The 18088-nt window shown below is 46.8% G+C and overlaps 1 protein-coding gene and 1 long non-coding RNA gene across 3 annotated transcripts in view; one reads left to right on the top strand and one right to left on the bottom strand.

Annotated features, from left to right (window-relative positions):
* Positions 1-3913, top strand: part of LOC143837531 (uncharacterized) — a 47619-nt gene extending 43706 nt beyond the window's left edge. The window contains exon 3 of the long non-coding RNA XR_013231004.1: positions 3793-3913. This is a non-coding gene — a long non-coding RNA (uncharacterized LOC143837531). The remainder of the gene's footprint in view (positions 1-3792) is intronic.
* Positions 1-8810, bottom strand: part of RIMS3 (regulating synaptic membrane exocytosis 3) — a 74264-nt gene extending 65454 nt beyond the window's left edge. For both annotated transcript variants that reach the window (XM_077337481.1, XM_077337483.1), the window contains exon 1: positions 8548-8810. In XM_077337481.1, the coding sequence (XP_077193596.1) occupies positions 8548-8604 (57 nt within the window). In that variant the 5' untranslated portion in view covers positions 8605-8810. The remainder of the gene's footprint in view (positions 1-8547) is intronic.
* Positions 8811-18088: the final 9278 nt, after the last annotated feature.

Genomic DNA, 18088 nt, shown 5'->3' with positions numbered 1-18088 from the left:
CTCTCTCATCCCCCTTTCCCCTCTTTAAGGACACTTGGAGTGACAGCCCTATTTGCTGTGGGGAGGGCACCTCTGCCCTCAATCTGGTTGCTCCTGCTGTAAATGTTCTCTGCCAAGGTCCCACAAATCCTTAAACCACTCCTGCTCCAGATGTGAGAGTTCTGTGGCCTTTCCAGACAATGCGGAACATGATTGCCAAGGAAAAAACACTCTGTCCAAGACTGCCCTTTTCAAAATCTCCACACTGTGCCATTTAAATCGATAGCTGGCTGTTTCACGCACAGACTGAGGAGTGGGAGAACAGATTTCACAATCCTATCCTTCACAACAGCCCAGAAATTTGCGCTGGACTGTTTGCAGAATTCTTTCAAGGGAAACCAGGACTCTGGTGAAGACCCTCTAATTATGAACTTGTTAGGATGGGCAGCAAGTTACTTGAGGGGTGAGGAAACCCTGCATTTTGTACAATGCCACTTACTCACGGGTTATTAGACCTAAAGCATTATGACGCTTCTGTATACCTCTTGGTCTCTCCTGAGAACTTACCCGGTCCTGCTTTGCTGTAGGAAGATCACAGCAAACCTCAGCAGGCACCCAGGCAGGTCTGCATCTTCCCGTCCCCCATTGGCAACATTTTCCCTGCCCTCGGAGGACTTTTTAAAAAGCCAGCAATTGACTATCAAAATATTATAACAATTTGTCTTGGGTTCTCTGATAGGGATGCCAGCCTCCAGATGGGACCTGGTAATCCCCCAGAGTTACAGCTCATCTTTAGACTATAAAGATCAGCTCCCCTGGAGAAAATGGCTGATCTAGCATTGTGACTCTATGGCATTGTGCCCCTCTGAGGTCCCTGTCCTCCCCAGACACCATCTCCAAATCTCCAAGCATTTCCCAACCTGGATCTGGCATCCCTAGCCCCAGGGTGGATGGGGACCTGGCAGCCTTATTCTCCAAATCGCCACCTTTAAAAAGGTGAAAACCCGGGGTTTCTTGAAGGCCCTGGATTTCCAAATGGAAAATGTTATGTTAATATATCTCAAATTTGCTAAACATTTATTGGGTGATATGGCCATATATTGGTGATATGGCCATATATATAAACCCCCTCTCCCAAAATGGCTAATTTCAAGCTTCAAGAATCCCCAGCACAATCGTACAGAATGTTTCAGGGTGTCTCAACAGTAAAAAAGTTGAGAAAGGTTATTCTAGTCTTTTTCATTGAAGAGCTATGCCTTTCCCTTTATATCTCTGCAGTGAAAGGCTTTTTAAAACGAAAGGTGGAAATTCAGCGAACCCAAGAGGCAGATTGCTGTGAACACATGAACACATCAATCTGCCTTAACTGAACCGGACTCTCAATCCATCAAGGTCAATATTGCCCCCCCTGACCGGCAGCAGGTCTCAGGCAGAGCTCCACATCCCCTGCTAGCTGACCCTTATCTGGTGAGGCTGGGGATTGGATCAGGGACCTTCTGCATGCCAAGCAGATGCTCTGCCACTGAGCCGCAGCCCCTTCAGCTGTGACATTGCAATGATCTGATGTTCCCTTGCCAATTAAAAAAAAATCAGAAAAAGCTCAGTCTGATGCAGGGGGCGGAGAAGGCCACTGCAGAAGGACTGGGACAGGGGAAATGCCAGGGAGCCTGTCATCTGGAAGCCCCATTGCTGCCTTCATGTATCAGTAGCTGTAGTGAGAAAGGGAAAGTTCCCTCACGCCTGTCCCCTCTCAGAAATCACAGAAGTTCCCTTTGTATATATTTGCTTCATAGCTGAACTTTTTAGCAGGGGTGCATGGAAAATGGTGGGATGTAGGCTATATGGTCCAGTTTGAGGAGGAGTGATGGGACCAGCCATGACTCAGAAAGACTTACAGCTTAGGCCAGGGTTCCTGGAGAACCCTGGGGTTATGGGATTAGCCTTTTACACAGATCTAGGGTTACCAACTCTGGCTTGGGGGAGATTTGGAGATTTGGGAGTAGATTCTGGGGAAAGTAGAGTTTGAGGAGAGAACAGGACTCAGTACAGGTATAATTCCATGTAGTTTGCCCTCTGAAGCTGCCATTTCCTTCAGGGGAACTGATCTCTGTGGTCTGGAGATGACTTTGAATTCCTGGTCAAACATCCCCCTTGGCTGAAGGGGGATTTGAACCCAGGTCTCCCTTTTGGACTGTCTAACCACCAGAGTGTCTCTTGGAGGCTGCTGTTTTTTCTCTGAAATGGAGGGAAGGCACATCAGATACCCTGTCCAGGAGGAGGGATGTGTACAGCAGTGACTCAAACAATATCGGCCCTGGTGCGGTGCTAATGAAATCAGCCACTCTATACCCACAAGATACTCTCTGTGCGCCGGGTGATGTAATCTAGCACAGGGCTAATTGCTTGTTTAGCACAGCCTCGAAAGATTCTCTCTAAATGCCTCCTCAGCTGAGAAGCAAAAACTAAGATGCATTTCAACATTTTTTTTCAACCGTCCTGTTCCGGTTAATGGTTTGGACTAAGACTAAGACAATGCGCTATTATTTTAGAAGAAAAATAGGAAATAAAATCTACTTGTTCCAGCCCTGTCCTTTTCAAAAGCATGGATTTGCACTTTACGGCATCCATTAAGGTCACCCTCATCCTTAAGCTCCTGGGAGGGCAAAGGAAGTACACATCTAGAAGTCAACGAAACCTGGAATTGCTAGACATAGAAATGCCCACCCAGATCGACAGTGCTATGAATCTGGAGTGACTGGGTTGGTTTTCTGCATGTCTTCTGGGCAACTGAAAGGTAGATGATACTTGGCATTGTCTCCTGTATGGGGAAATGACAGCTTTTCTGCCTATGTCAAGTACCTGCTTGTATGGATGGAACCTCCAATTCATCAAGGGAGACCCCAGGTAAACATTCAGCTGGTAACCAGCAGGTCTCAGCACTGAAACGCTCTCAGAACTGTAGTTCTGCTCTGGAAGATTGGGGATGGCATCTGAGAATGCTCCTGAAGGATGGCTCCTGAGAATGTGCAGAGTGCTATCTTCTTTCTATGGAGCAACCACAGTCTATTTCCATTAGACACAGGGTGAGCAAGGCTTCCAGCCCTAGACTTTATGATGCTTTGTTTTTTTAAGAAACTAACCCCTGGAAACAGTCCCAAGCAGTCTTTTGCTACATGGCAGGCTGAAGATGCACCATTGCCCCATTCCTTTTTCAGAGATTTGAGGAAGGAGTGAATTTAGGCTGATCCTGCATTGAGCAGGGGGTTGGAGTAGATGGCCTGTAGAACCCCTTCCAACACTATGATTTCTGCCTGCTGCACTTTGAAAGCCACTCCTCTAGATCCCGGAGGAGGGGGGGGATGGGGACGGCCAATTCTCATTCTCACCCATGTGTGTTTTCCCCACTCCACATTAGCAGGGTTGCATTCTCTTTCTGCTTGCCACCAATTAGCCTGGCCACATTTCCCTGAAGGAAGTGCTGCGGTCTTATTAGAGCTAATTGGAAGAGGACTTGAAGCTACTATAGGCAATACATTAACCTTTGCATGGCTGATCGCTTATGAAGGGGGTTGGGTACAGACAAACGGGTTGCTTGGTAGAGGCTATGCCACTGGCATTTCAGGCAGTGATTCATTATCATGAAGGCATTGAAGGGCACTGGACTTTGGAAGTCACCTGGAAGATCAGCCTCCCAGTTAGGGTATCTGATGGTACTCTGCACATGCTCAGGTGAACTCTGTTTGATAGTATACTCCAAGGCTAAATGTTAGCAAAAGTAGACCAAAAGTAACTGTGGCCAACTTTGTTTTCCAGGCTGGACTCCTGTGTCAACAATCGCGGGGTGACAAGAAGACACAGGAGAATTATTCCTCCATCCCCAACTCCCATCGATGCAGAAAAGAAAAATAAAGCAAGCCAGACAATTACACTGTGAACATGTAAGTCTCACTGAGCTCTGTACTGGAGCTATCTGAATCACAGACTTCAGCCAGGTTCACACAAAGGGTTGCAGGCAGGCCTGGAAAAGAACATCCCATCCCTTCAATAGGGGTTGGCTCAAGGTGTGGAGATGAGTGGCTGAAGCTTTTCAGAGCATGGAGAAAAATGATATCACCTGACTTGGATTGCCCAGGCTAGGCTGATCTACTTAGAAGCTAAGCAGGGTTGGCTGTGCCTAGTATTTGGATGGGAGACCTCCAATACCAGGGTTGTGATGTGGCAGCAAGCGGTGAACATTTCTTGCCCTGAAAGCCCTATGGGGTCATCACAAATCTCTACATATCTTAGGCTAGTTCATGGCCAGAGACTCCAACCAACCAAGGCTGCCATCCTAAGTGCCCTTAATAGGAAGTTAGTACAAAGTAATTCAATGGTAAATACTTTGGAGTAAGTATGTTTTGCACTGGGTCCTGCAGCTGCATTCCTATAAGCTTTGTTGAATTTAACATGACTTATTTCTGGGAAAGGCTGAAAACAGATCTGGAAAAAAATGCCCTGCCCCTTTAAAAGATGGCCGCTTGGTGCAGTGGCTAAGATCAGTGACCTCTAATCTGGAAGGACAGGTTAGATTCCCCACTCCTCCTCCACATGCAGCCAGTTGAGTGTTCTTGGGCCAGTCACAATTCTCCTAGAGTTGTTCTCACAGAGCAGTTCTCTCAGAACTCTCTCAGCTCCATTTCCCCCACAGGCTATTGTCAGCCACTTTGAGACTCCTTTGGGTAGTGAAAAGAGGGGATATGAAAACCAACTCTTCTTCTCAATGGGGTGCTATTTATCTGAATGCCATGAAAAACGTCAGCGACCCATTTCTACATATTAAGCCTCAGTTAAAAGGGACATTTTTCTCCAAACCTGCTGAAAACCCTATATTTAGGACAGGATCTAGCTGGGGTTGCCAGCTGTGGGCTGAGAAATTCCTGGAGATTTGTAGCTGGAACATGGGGAAGGGAGGGACCTCAGTGGATCACAGTGCCATCAGATCAGTCCTGCAAAGCAGCCATTTTCTCCAAGGGAACTGATCTCTATAATCTGGAGACCCATTGTAATTCTGGGAGATCTCCAGGAACCACCTGGAGGTTGGCAACCCTATGTCCAGACAAGGCAGATGCTGGCTGGGGGAGATAAGTAGCAGGAAGGGCAGCCCCGCTTTGCCACTTCTTTGACCATTAACAACAGCTCGAACTCTGCGCAAGTGTGGGTGAGCGCCTGACAGAAAAGCTGTATCTGCCTATTCTCGTCCAAGAAGCTGCTGCTAGAGGCACAAGAGCTATTTGCTGCGTCGATTGGCAGGCCTGCCAGGTAAGGACCTATTCCTGAAACACCTTTGGCCTCTGAAGGGAGGCCTAGGCACTAGCAGCAGCACCCTTGAAGGAAGGGGAGGGGGAGAGCATCCCTGCAGAGATCAGCATGAGACAGGGCTCGGCTGATGAATGATATGCCTCTAAATAGATTCATTTTACCTACTTAGCTACAGAACTTCAAATCTGCTTTTCGACAACCGCTGCTGAAGTGAGTATACATAAATGAATGAATGAATTTTTATTCTTGTAACCGGCTCTTCCTGTGAGGCTCAGGGCGGGTAACATTAGTCGATAAAATACAGTCAAGTTACAAGAAAAATCACTATTACACTAAAACATGTTACAGCTTCCCCAAGATATACCCCATTAGCAGAGCATTAAAAAGGGTTTCGCTCTTTAAATGGATGGATCGACCTCAATGTTCTGATGGCTGTTTCCCCATTTGTGCTTCCTGGTGGGGGTGGGGGGTTGATTCCCAGGCTCAACCATTCAGCATAATACCTTCAAAACCACATGCTAACATTGACATGTATTTCAAAATATTTAGAATTAATTTTCTGCATTAAAATTGCTCTCCTGGGTACAAATTCATACCTGTATCCAAAGGATTTTAAAGACTAATAGATGTTTGAGAAAATCAAATTTTTGTTGGATTTGATTGATAATGAACTGGAAAATGATTACAGTACTCTGTTTAGATATATGCTAACAGCAGCAAAAATTCTATAGGCACAGAACTGGAAAAATACAAATTTACCTACAACAAAAGATTGGATTGCTAAATTGTTAGAACTGGCTGAAAAATAAATTTATATACAACAGAAGATTGGATTGTTCAGTTGTTAGAATTGGCTTTGGTAAGACAAAAATTAGCATCTACTTTTGTGACACAGTGAAAACATTTTACTGACTTTTTACAGGGAAGGGGGGAAATCGAAGGACAATTTGTGGATTCAAAGATTTTTGAGTATGTACAACACAATAAAAAGGGATTAATGACTAGAGGGTTGAAAAGTTTTAAACTAGTTAGAGGTGAAGCAAAATAATAACAATATTCATCAATTAATGTAATAATTGTAACATAAAAGATGTAAGATGTCTCTGTTCTTTGTTACATCTTTTTCTTATCTGTTCTATTTTCTTTTTTCTTTTTTTAAACAAACAGTGCCTTCCATGATTGGGGGCAGCTTTGTTTAACCAACTGAAAGGTTTTTTAAATCTGTTATCACCCATATGACTTCTAAACATGGCAGCTGTAAGGAAAAGTCACCTAACATAAAACTCTAGTCTGGATGCAGCCCAGGGAATTCTACTGGAAAGCAATTCTACAGACCTGCTCTAAAAGGACGGTGTTTTCCTCCAGGCCTGTTGGCAACTGTAACAGAACTCCACTGGCACCATATAAGCTATGTTGGTCCCAATCCAGGCAAAGTTAGTGCTGCAATCTCTTGCTTCACTTTCCGAGCTATCAACTCAAATTGAGGACTTGCATGAAGATCCATGTCTGAGAGGGGGGACACATAGAGGTGCTCAGCTGCCTTCCACAGGATTTACTCACTACTGTTTGGATTGGGGCTAGGTTTGCCAACTGACCACAGGAAAAAGACCCCTTTAAGGCCTGGCTTGATCTTGTGCCTTTTAGCAGAGGTTGGACCTGAAGGAATGAGTGCATGGTGATTGTCACATCATGGAAAGAAGTGCCATCACTTACTTAAGGCAAACTCCTACCAGGGAGAGGAGCAGGAGTCACGAAGAACAGTAGCATCCCCGCAGATAGATCAGCCAATGCCCATGTTTCTGGGAATTCCTTTATAGTGGAAATACAAGCAGCCAACTCATATGCCTGGTTGCTCAGAGGTTTTGAGCCTTAAAGAGATTGGGGGGTGGGGGGAATCTGAAATTAGGTTCAGAGCCCTAATTTGTACAAGATGGGTTGCCAGCTACCAGGAAAGGGGGAAAGAACCTATCCCTTTAACAAATGATGAATGAAATGTTATTTACTAGGTGAGGTTCTCAACCTCCAAGCTTGAGACATTTTTTGAAAAGGTTTTAATTGTTTTAATTTTACATCCTTGTATTTATTTTCAATTCTGGTTTTAATTACTTCAATGACTTCAGCGGTGTGCTGCTGTTGTTTGGTTGGTCTGAAAAGGTGCTTTTATTCTGTATGTTTTAACTTGTTAGGTGAGGTATAAATTTTGTACAATAAAAACATTAAATAATCATTTCAACTGCCCATTTCCACACAATGCCTCTCTTAAAGGGACAGGGTACATTTCTCCAGGCCAGTTGACAACCCTAAAAGCTAGTCACTTGTAGTCATCTGCTATCTCTGGGGAAAGTCGAAGAGTTGGTTTTTATACCCCATTCTTCACCAACCGAAGGAGTCTCAAAGTGGCTGACAATCACAATCCCATCCTCTCCCCACAACAGACACCCTGTGGGGTAGGTGGTGCCAAGATATCTCCCAGAGAAACTGCTCTGTGAGAAAAGAAGAGTGAAAATATCCTACATATGGCATTTAGAACAGCATGGTATTAAATACAGCATGATTCTATATTCTTAGATTATTGGGGGGGAAACGTAGACGTTAAAAACTGTAATAGTCCTATCCAGAGACAGTTTATCCTAGTAGCACATGATACAGGCCCCAGTGCTGTAGGTTAGTGGGCACAGTGATTGTTAGGGGGTCTTTATACTCATGCGGTTTGTGGGCCACAAGAACAACAACAAAAAAGCCTCCTCCCCACAAATCCTGGTCCTATCTCCTCCTTTGAGATTTGACCACTTTGAGCTAAGATGGGCACCTTTTCAACTTGACTCTGCTCTTCTGCTTTTCCAGGAAGTTTGAAACACAGGCATGAAACATAGTGCATTCCCACCCGCAACTCACCCCCCCCTTAAAAAAATCCTTTACTCCTTGCCATTGAAAGCTTCACCTGCTCCCGATTTTCAGAATCCTGACCTATACAGGAGCGGTTGGGGGAGAGCCTTGCCAGAACTTCCGAGGAAGGCAAAATCCCCCCTCCCTTAGCATTTTGGAGGGGAGCAGCAAAAGATTAACTAGCAAAACGGATGACAAACAAGAGCTGCTGGAGAGAGAGAGACCCCATTGCAGAGCGACCCCCCCCCTTCCCTGCCTGCTCAGCCTGGCCTGGCCTTCCCTTTTGCCTCTGGCCCCAGCCCCGCCGCCCCGTCCTCTCCGTGGAGAGGGACCCGAAGGACGGCGGCATCCTTTCCCTGGCCCCCGGCATCCCTGCTTACTCACCTCCCCGCCGGGCTCTTCCGCCACCGGCGAAGGGCTGGTCCTCCTGGCCTCCTGCATGCATGCGCCGCTTTCCCGGTGGGCCGGGGGTCGAGCAGCCTCCGGGGAAGGTGGCAAGCGCGCCTGGGGCGGAGGCAGAGCGGGAGCTGGACTGCCAGAGGTGCCGCCGCTGCTCTGCGCTCTGCCCGCTCTCTCAGGCGGAAGCTGCGGCGAAGAAGCTGCTGCTGCTGCTGCTGCCGCCGCCGCCGCCGCCCCAGCGGGCGGGTGGGGGGCGTGCCCAGGCCGCTCCGTCCCCACCCGAAGACCTTCCTGCCGCCCCTTTCTCGCGCCACGGGAGCCCGTTTGGCCGGCAGCCTCCAAATGCTGGGTCGCCACACGTTGGTTCTGGACCCCCTCTGTGGGCTCTCCAGAGAACAAGGGACTGCCCCGTTTACAAACGCTTCGGTGGAATGGCAGAATGGGACATCTGGGGGCACCTGGCAAATTGTACTTATGTTGAAATTAAAATATATATTACAATACTATTTTTGCGTTCTATGCATTCTATGAAAAATTTTGTTGCTCCATATCGACCCCATTTTAAATCAATAACCCCCCCCTCCCCCAGTCAATGGTGACCCCTTTACCAATGTTTAAATCTGGTCACCTTAATTTCCACGCGCCTTTTATGGAAGGGGATGGGGTGCGTTTTCCAGCTGGTTGGCAACCCTCAGTCCAGGCCAGTGGTGACAAAATGAGCCCATTGGGTGTCTGCTGGAGTTGCCAGCTGGCTGCAGTGGCAACACCGATCCAGGTCCTGAAATCAAGTGTCAATACATCAAAGCCTGCCTTCCAGCTTTGGCAGGGATTTTATTCTGTTTCCCTAAAATATGCAAAGGGATGGCCAACTGGCCAAGGGAGAAAAGGCCATTCCAGTGTGGGCCTGCTCTTGTACCAGGTCAGCAAGTGAAGCTGAGGCTTTGAGAACAATCTGGGTTTGATTCCCCACCCCTCTGCATGCAGCCAGCTGGATAATCTTGGACCAGTCACAGAGTTGTTCTTACAGAGCAGTTTCTCTCAGGGTGTCTGTTGTGGGGAGAGGAAGGAAAGGCAATTGTAAGCCTCTATGAGACTCCTGAGTGCCCCAGGGATCTGTCCTGGAGCCTGGGTAGATCAACATATATATTTATAAATAATTTGAATGAGGGAGTAGAGGGGGTACTTATTAAATTTACAAACGATACTAAACTGGGAGGGGTAGCAAACACAACAGAAGACAGAATCAGGATACAGGATGATCTTGATAGGCTCGAGAAGTGGGCTAAACTGAATAAAATGAAATTCAATAGGAACAAATGTAACATTTTGCATTTAGGTAGGAAAAGCCATATACAATGGGGGAGACTTGTCTTGGCAGTAGTATGTGCAAAAAGGATCTAGGCACCATATATTGAACATGAGTGTGACTCAGTGGCTAAAAAGGCAAATAGGATTTGGGGCTATATCATTGTGTCCAGATCACGGGAAGTGATGGTACCGCTGTACTCTGCTCTAGTTTGGCCTCACTTGGAGTAATGAGTTCAGTTTTGGGCACCCCAGTTGAAGAGAAATGTAGACAAACTAGAGCGTATCCAGAGGAGAGCAACAAAGATGGTGAGGGGCCTGGAGAACAAGATATATGAGGAAAGGTTGGGGGAGCTTGCTCTGTTTAGCCTGGAGAGGAGATGACTGAGGGGGAATCTGATAACCATCTTTTAAGTATTTAACAGTATTTAAAATATAGAGGATGGAGCAGAGTTGTTCTTTCTGGACAAGAACCAATGGGATGAAATTAATTCAAAAGAAATTCTGTCTAAACATGCGGAAGAAGTTCCTGAAAAGTAGAGGGGTTTCTCAGTGGAACAGGCTTCCTTGGGAGGTGGTGGGTTCTCTATCTTTGGATATTTTTAAACAGAGGCTGGATAGCCATCTGATGGAGAGGCTGATTCTGTGAAGGCTCAAGGGGGTGGCAGGTTACAGTGGATGAGCGATAGGAATGTGACTGTCCTGCATATTGCAGAGGGTTGGACTAGATGACCCAGGATGTCCCTTCCAACTATGTTATTCTAGCACAAAGCAGGGTAAAAAAAAAGTATTTCTTCTCTATTCCAGTTTCCCCTGCCTCAAGCAGCCATTCAAGTGGCATTTGGGCTGTTGTAAGAGGGATATAAGCAAAAATGCCCATGGGAATCCTCGGTGGGATCTACGCAGATAGTTGGCTCAAATTAGAGGCTGGCATTAGTATAGTTCACTTGTTTATTTGGAGTTCTGATGAGTCCCATTAAAAAAAAATCTCTTGGCTCAAAGTGATGGTGTCTGACACATGGCCGGACATCTTTCAACTTTGGCCAGAGCCTCCTGGCCACAATGTGACCAGAGATTAATGAATTAATTCTTCACAGATGGCCCAGCTGCAAATCTCTGAGGTCCAGCCAGGCGGCTCTTCTGCCCTTCCTGTGTGGACCAGAAATCCATATCATGTAACTCTTTGCTTGCTGGAGTGTCCCCTACATTGCCCTGGCATGACCTCTGAGCAGGATCCTGCTTTCCAGTTGGCTCTTGCCTGCAAAACCCACATGGAACTGGCTTAACCCACATGCTGGCTTAACTCTCTTATGCCAACAGCCCAGCCCAGCTTGGGAGGAGGCTGTAATGCAGAACTTGAAGTCTGTACACAGAATGGGTGAGGGTGCTCCTGTAACATGGTGCAGCTGGCATTTGCATCGACTTTCGGGCAGGCAATGTGGATCTGGACCGACTGCCCTTGGGATCCAAGGGCAACATTGTTTAGTAGGACCAGCAGTAGCCTGCCAGAATCTCAAAGCGCTGTGCAATACAGATAGTAACACAAAGGGTCTGATATTGACCTCAGGACCTGGAAGCAAGATCGAGGGAGACCAATGAGCTGGAGGAAAACAAAAGTTTGAGTCCAGTGGCACCTTTAAGACCAACCAAGTTTTATTGAAGGAATAAGCTTTTGAATACATGAAAGCTTATCTGTAAGATATATAAAATGCAATTGAGGTAGTGGGATGAGTTTCTGACTGACCACCTACCAGATTGGGCATCTGCCAAACAAACAGTCGATAAGGTTGGCTGTCCTGCACCTGACCAAGGTTCTGAAGCCTCCAACTACTGCTCTTGCTCAGGTTTCTGCGCCCCCCGTCCTTTCAGGCCTGCTGTGAAGGAAGCCTCTAACAGCCAGACTGAGGTGAGGGATGAGATCTCCAGGCCCCTCCAGGAAGCTGGCTATCCCTGGTTGTAAATATTCCTCACAGCCGTGGCAGCCGCCCAATGGGGAGGCAGGTGGACAGGGGGCCAGGAGGGCTCTGGTCGTCCTGACCTCGTGATGGTGGCACGTGTCCAATGGGAAGGAGGGTGGCCAGGGGCTGGTAGACCTCTGGTGGCCCCAGCATTGTGGCGCTGAGCAGCAGCCTGCAGTGAGACAGGTGGCTGGGAGGCCATAAAGGCTCTGGCAGCCCCCACATCACAGTGTTCAAGCTTGGGGCCCACAGAGGCCTTCCGGCCCCTGACCCAGCCTGGGGCAGCATGGGCACTCGACCCAGAAGGTTCCACATTCACATGATGCTGCCACTGAACAGCCATTTCCTAAGGTAAGGCCTTATTTTTCATGGACCTCCCTGAGTCTGCCCTCCATCTTTCCCTCCAGGTGCCATTGCCCTTGCTACCGCGTCTGCTGCTTGCTAGTGGCCAGGTGTCTTTCTGACTATGCATGAGCATGTGACAAGCTAGCATTGGGTTACTGTCATCCACCGCAGGTAAACGGCCTCAGGACAATCAGGGGAGACATGATGGAACTAACCTTGATGGAACTACCCTGAGGCTGGAGCTCACAGATGCCACGCAAACAGAAGTGTTGACATTACTCTTCGTTTTCTGGTTGCACTAAGTGAAACCCCATTAACTTCCCCATGTGTCCACAACATAGCTCAAGGCAATTCTTTGGTTACATTTTCGAAATTAAATCAAATCCAATCACACAGCCCATCTGATGCATGTTCCAAATACACACGCTTATTTTGGTCAACGATATTAAAGCACTTTGCATCGCTGCACAATGCAAGGAGAACTGCACATCTTCTGTTCCTCTCATGCAGCAACACAACCCAATTGATCAAATTAAATGCAACCACATTTAATTGCTCCTTCGCTTCCATTGGGCACCGCAAAATGGTGGGAGGTCATGACAGGTTTCTCTTCCCAAAGTAGCAGGAGAGGAAGTGGAGTTAGGAATCTTGCTTATCAGGATTGGTTAACTGGATGCGGAGTTACCAATTTGGGCTGCATCTCTGCTTCCTTCCCTGAATCGTGTTCCACCTCACATCATTTTTGTCAATATATCTGGGTATTGTGATTTAGAGTGGATGCTCTGGGAAATATTCATGATCTAGGCCAGGGCTAGTCAAACTGCAGCCCTCCAGATGTCCATGGACTACAATTCCCAGAAGCCCCTGCCAGCATTCGTTGGCAGGGGCTTCTGGGAATTGTGGTCCATGGACATCTGGAGGGCCGCAGTTTGACTAGCCCTGATCTAGGCTGTGCTGGGACCTCAACAGTTGAGATGAAGATTGCATAGTTCAGTTGCCCATCCAATGTCAAATGCAGGCTTGGCCTCAGTTTGCCTCAGCACCCCACACGGAAAGGAGAGGGTGTTTAACCTTCCACTCAGTTTTAGTGAGTTTCTGCTTTATTAGTAGTTTATTAACCATTTGAAAACTTGTCTTTGAAAGGATGTGTCACACCCCCCCCCCAGTTTGGTGTAGTGGTTAGGAGTGCGGACTTCTAATCTGGCGAGCCAGGTTCGATTCTGCACTCCCCCACATGCAGCCAGCTGGGTGACCTTGAGCTCACCACAGCACTGAGAAAGCTGTTCTGATTGAACAGTGATATCAGGGCTCTCTCAGCCTCACCCACCTCACAGGGTGTCTGTTGTGGGGAGAGGAAAGGGAAGGCGATTGTAAGCTGCTTTGAGACTCCTTCAGGTAGAGAAAAGTGGCATGTAAGAACCAAGTCGTCGTCTTCTTCTTCTTCTTCTACACACCTTTAAAATGGTACTAACGAAGCAAGAAAACCTGTTTTGAATAAGAAAATTGAGCCGTCTCATCTGACCGAGCCTTCTTATCCTTCTTTGGATTCTAATCATTCTTTATAAAGTTCAGCCTCTCTGACATGCTAGATCTTGGCCACTTTCTCTGGGCATCGTGGCTTTCTGCAAAGGACGGGGCGTGACTTTAACTGGATTAGCCTCCGGAGATACTTCTTAAGAGGATTTGAGGGAGACTTGCTTCCTTGGATTGCAGAGTTTATCAACAAGCTGCGATCTGGGCATGAGCCCTAGAAAAGCTGGTGATGCTTATGGCAAAGCAGCTGCTTGAGTGGGGATGTTCAATATGTGCTGGAAAGCGCTGTTAAGTTGCAGCTAACTGGTGGCAACTCCATAGTTTGTTCGACGCAAGAGACAAATAGCCATTGCTTGCCTCTGCATAACAACCCTGGGCTCCTTAGGTTGCCTTCTACTCTGCTTAGCTTCTGAGATCAGGCTAGCCCTGGGCCGTTCAATGAAGGGCTTTAAAGGAATATCCTTTCCTTGCAGTGCTGAGCCAAAAGCAGGAGTCTCGTCCATTGTGCTTCTAGCAAAGCTGCTCTATTGCTCTAGTGACCTTTAAGAGGCGCACCAAACAGAGGTGAACACTTGAAGACAACCGTTCCTCTCTGAGATTTCCCTGCAGGTGGCTCTGTGGGTCACTTTCTTGAAAGGAACTGCTGCAGCTGCTACAAAGTGTGACCCCTTGCCTCCTCTTGGCAAGCTCGCTGCTTAGAGCTAGGGAGTGGGGGAGATTTTTCAGCGAAAGGCAAGAATGAAATAAAGAATAAAGAAATGGAAGAAAAGAATCCCAGCAACCTAGAAACCCAGCCTCACATCCCACAGAGGTAGCTAAACTTTTCCCAGTGGGAAGGGCTCTTCTGTCGTGAATGCTGTAGTAGGTATAGTCTGTCTTCTCCTCCCCTCCCCACTCAGAAAAAAACAGGCCACCACCTGTTGGTTTAATGAGTAGACCCATCAACAGCAAGCAAATTCATCAGGCAATGGCACAAGGCTGTTTGTGACTTGACTTGCCCTTCCTCGAAAAAATTGTGCCACACCAAATACATGCAAACCCAGGAAATGCTTTGCCTGTTCCTGGGAAACATCCAGAAGGATGCCAGTCAAGGTCCTGACTACCAGAAGTTAGCCTGGCTGCAAGAACAGATTACCTTAACAAGCCAGTTTAGTCATACAGGTTTTGAGTGTGTGTTTCTTTCTGAGTGGGTTTGCCTTTGCAACACATCAGAACCTTATTTTTGCCGGATAACAGTTCTGAGGATGCTAATAACTGTTCTCCAACCCCACCTGGAGGCAATAAGGAGGTATTGCAGCATTTTCAATTTTCCTCTGGCCCCACCCTTGTTGCCCAAAATTGTAACTGGAGAATATCCAAGCCCTGCAGTAGCACCATAACCCCCCCCCCCCCAAATCCTTAATCCTTTGTGCAAGATAAATTGTGCAGCACAGTATACAGCATATCCAAATTCAGGCTTAACTTTCAGGAATTTGGCTCACAGGGTTTTCTTGTTATAGAGAATGTGGATGGTCCTGGGAGGTCATGCTGGTGTGGCTCTGAAGTACAGGGCTTCCATGATGTCCACAAGGCTGTGTTCAAACACTGTTCTTGTCTCACACGCAGGTGGCACCTCATACTTTCACTTGGGGCTTCAATTCTAATTCAAAATTGCCCCCCCCCCTTTCCCAAGTAAGTCTCCTATCTCTTTTGTTGTGGAGATATAAGGGGAAAGACATATCTCTGCAAGTGGAAGGTGCTTCAGATGTTCTTTTTAAATGAAAACTGGGAATTCGGAGAACATAATAGACACATTATTCTAGCAATATAAAGATATTCAACTACATTTAAAGGAAAACGTAGAAAAAGTGTTGATACATCGGGAAGTGCAAACAGAAGCAGGAGGAATGGAGGAGGATGCCATGTAGGTGCTCTGAAAATTACACTGCCATAAAAAGCTGACTCAATCCTAACTTTGCCTTCTCTGGACTGAGGGCCAAACTACACGGTTCCATGTCCCTCAGTCTGCCCTAGGGATACTGTGGCATATTAAAGCCGAGATTGCTACTTTTCAAAATGCCACAGAAGCCCTACCCTAACATGCAGGTTTACGGGATTCTCCTCCCCCCCAAGACCATTTTCAAGAGCTGAAATAGAATCCATTTTGGCTCTTGAAAATAGTATAGCAGGGAAAGACAGGAGCCCCTGGCCCCTCATGCCATGGTTCCCTGGAAGATCGGACTCCCATGGTGTTTTGAAGTAAAAATCCAGGATCTAAAATCTAAAATAGCATTGCATCCTGTGGCAAACTTGGAGATGCAAATCCTGTGATTTGGCCCTGAGGTTCCATTTATTTGTCCTCACAGGGGTGGCCAGGGGTGGTCCTCACAGGGGTGGCTTGCCAGAAGTCCATGGACTACAATTCCCATGAGCCCTTGCCACTATTATACTAGCAAGAGCTCTTGGGAATTGTAGTCCATGGACATCCAGAGAGCCACAGTTTGGCCACCTCTGCGTATCATCTGTGTAGGACATCTCTGGAGGTCAGCCAGAGTTTCAACAGGAGACAGGTACCATAAAGGGAAACAAAAAACCCAACCTGAAAAACAGGTGAGAACCAAAAAGGTTAGGGATGAAAGCAATTATAAATGTAGATACATTTTATTGGAGCTCATATATTTAAAAACATTCACATATCTGAAACCTAACGTGTTTCGATCTAACAGATCTTCACCAGGGATAAATTTAAAGAAGCACACAGGGGAATATATATTTGTACTGAAAAAAACTTGTTGTTGTTGTTAGGTGCGAAGCTATGTCCAACCCATCGCGACCCCATGGACAATGATCCTCCAGGCCTTCCTGTTCTCTACCATTCCCTGGAGTCCATTTAAGTTTGCACCAACTGCTTCAGTGACTCCATCCAGCCACCTCATTCTCTGTCGTCCCCTTCTTCTTTTGCCCTCGATCACTCCCAGCATTAGGCTCTTCTCCAGGAAGTCCTTCCTTCTCATGAGGTGGCCAAAGTATTTGAGTTTCATCTTCAGGATCTGGCCTTCTAAGGAGCAGTCAGGGCTGATCTCCTCTAGGACTGACCGGTTTGTTCGCCTTGCAGTCCAAGGGACTCGCAAGAGTCTTCTCCAGCACCAGAGTTCAAAAGTTCAAAAAAAGTATGTGATCTTATATAGCTAGTTCCAGTCCTGCAAGGTGTTCTTATTTAGCAGAATCCTCACCTAGCATATCTTATACCCTATATACTTGCGTATAAGCCTAGTTTTTCAACACCTTTTTTCACAATGAAAAAGCCCTCCCTGGCTTATACGTGGGTATATACGGTAATTGAAAAAAAAAAGCCTGCTCCAGCCAGTCGTTGCTCTGGCAGCTTGTAGGTCATCAACGGTTTGACTGAGGGACTCTGATCTTTTTTTTCCTTTTGCCTTCACTTCTTGCTCTTCTTCATCACTTCTTCCAAACTATTATTTTGGTTTCTGTGGGTGAAAAGCAGGGTAGAAAACCAGCAGCTATTCATCCTTTTGTCTCTTCTGTGTTTGTTGGGAGAGAGGCTGGATGGGAAAGCCTGTGATGATTGCGCATGGATTAAATAAATTTACCAGTAGCCTGCTGCATTTCCCACCCTCGGCTTATATGTGAGCCAATAAGTTTGCCGAGATTTTGTGGTAAAATTAGGTGCCTCGGCTTATATGCGAATATATACAGTACCTCTCCTGGATGGATATTCGAGAGTGCTAGTGTGTGCTGTTCTGAAGAAAGGTCCAAACACACTGCCTGGTGAAATCAAGGCCCTGTTGGACCTTAAGCAGTTCCGTAAGGCCTATAAGACAGAGCTGTTCCACCAGGCCTATGGTTGAGGAACTGGGATACATCAAAATTTCAGCTGGCCTCCCTATCCAAATCCACCCAAATTAACCATCTTCCAAGGAATGATATTCTATCGTATTCTCTCCCTCCTTTTTTTCTGGATAAGGTGAGTCTTTTTGAGAATAGGTAGAATAAAAGGCAAACCGTTAATTAATTAAATATGGTATCCAGCAAAGCAGTGTTTGTATTTTCTGAAAAATTGTATTCTTAAATTTCTTTCAAGTTTAAGATTTTATATTGTAACTAGCTTCAAAGTCCGTTCCTAAGAGCCTTCGGAGAGGGCAGTATAGAAATACAATAAATCAATCAATAAAAATAAAGGGCCCCATCCTCTGGCCCCTGGCCAGGCAGCTTAAGGTGGCATTGGGCTGCAGCTCACATGCAAATCAAGTGGGGCGGGTGGGGGCTGGGCAGCTCGTTAGCGGGGCAGGGACAGAGCTTCTTGGGAGGCAGTCTGCAGGCCGGAAGGCCCTCGTCAGCAGGCCCAGCCTAGCAGGCCAAGAGGCCCTTGTTAGCAAGCCCTCCAC

Source organism: Paroedura picta, chromosome 5 (genome assembly GCF_049243985.1).
Source record: "Paroedura picta isolate Pp20150507F chromosome 5, Ppicta_v3.0, whole genome shotgun sequence".
Lineage (NCBI taxonomy): Eukaryota > Metazoa > Chordata > Lepidosauria > Squamata > Gekkonidae > Paroedura > Paroedura picta.
Note: the sequence above shows the minus strand (reverse complement) of the source record. Positions and strands in the feature narration are given on the sequence as shown.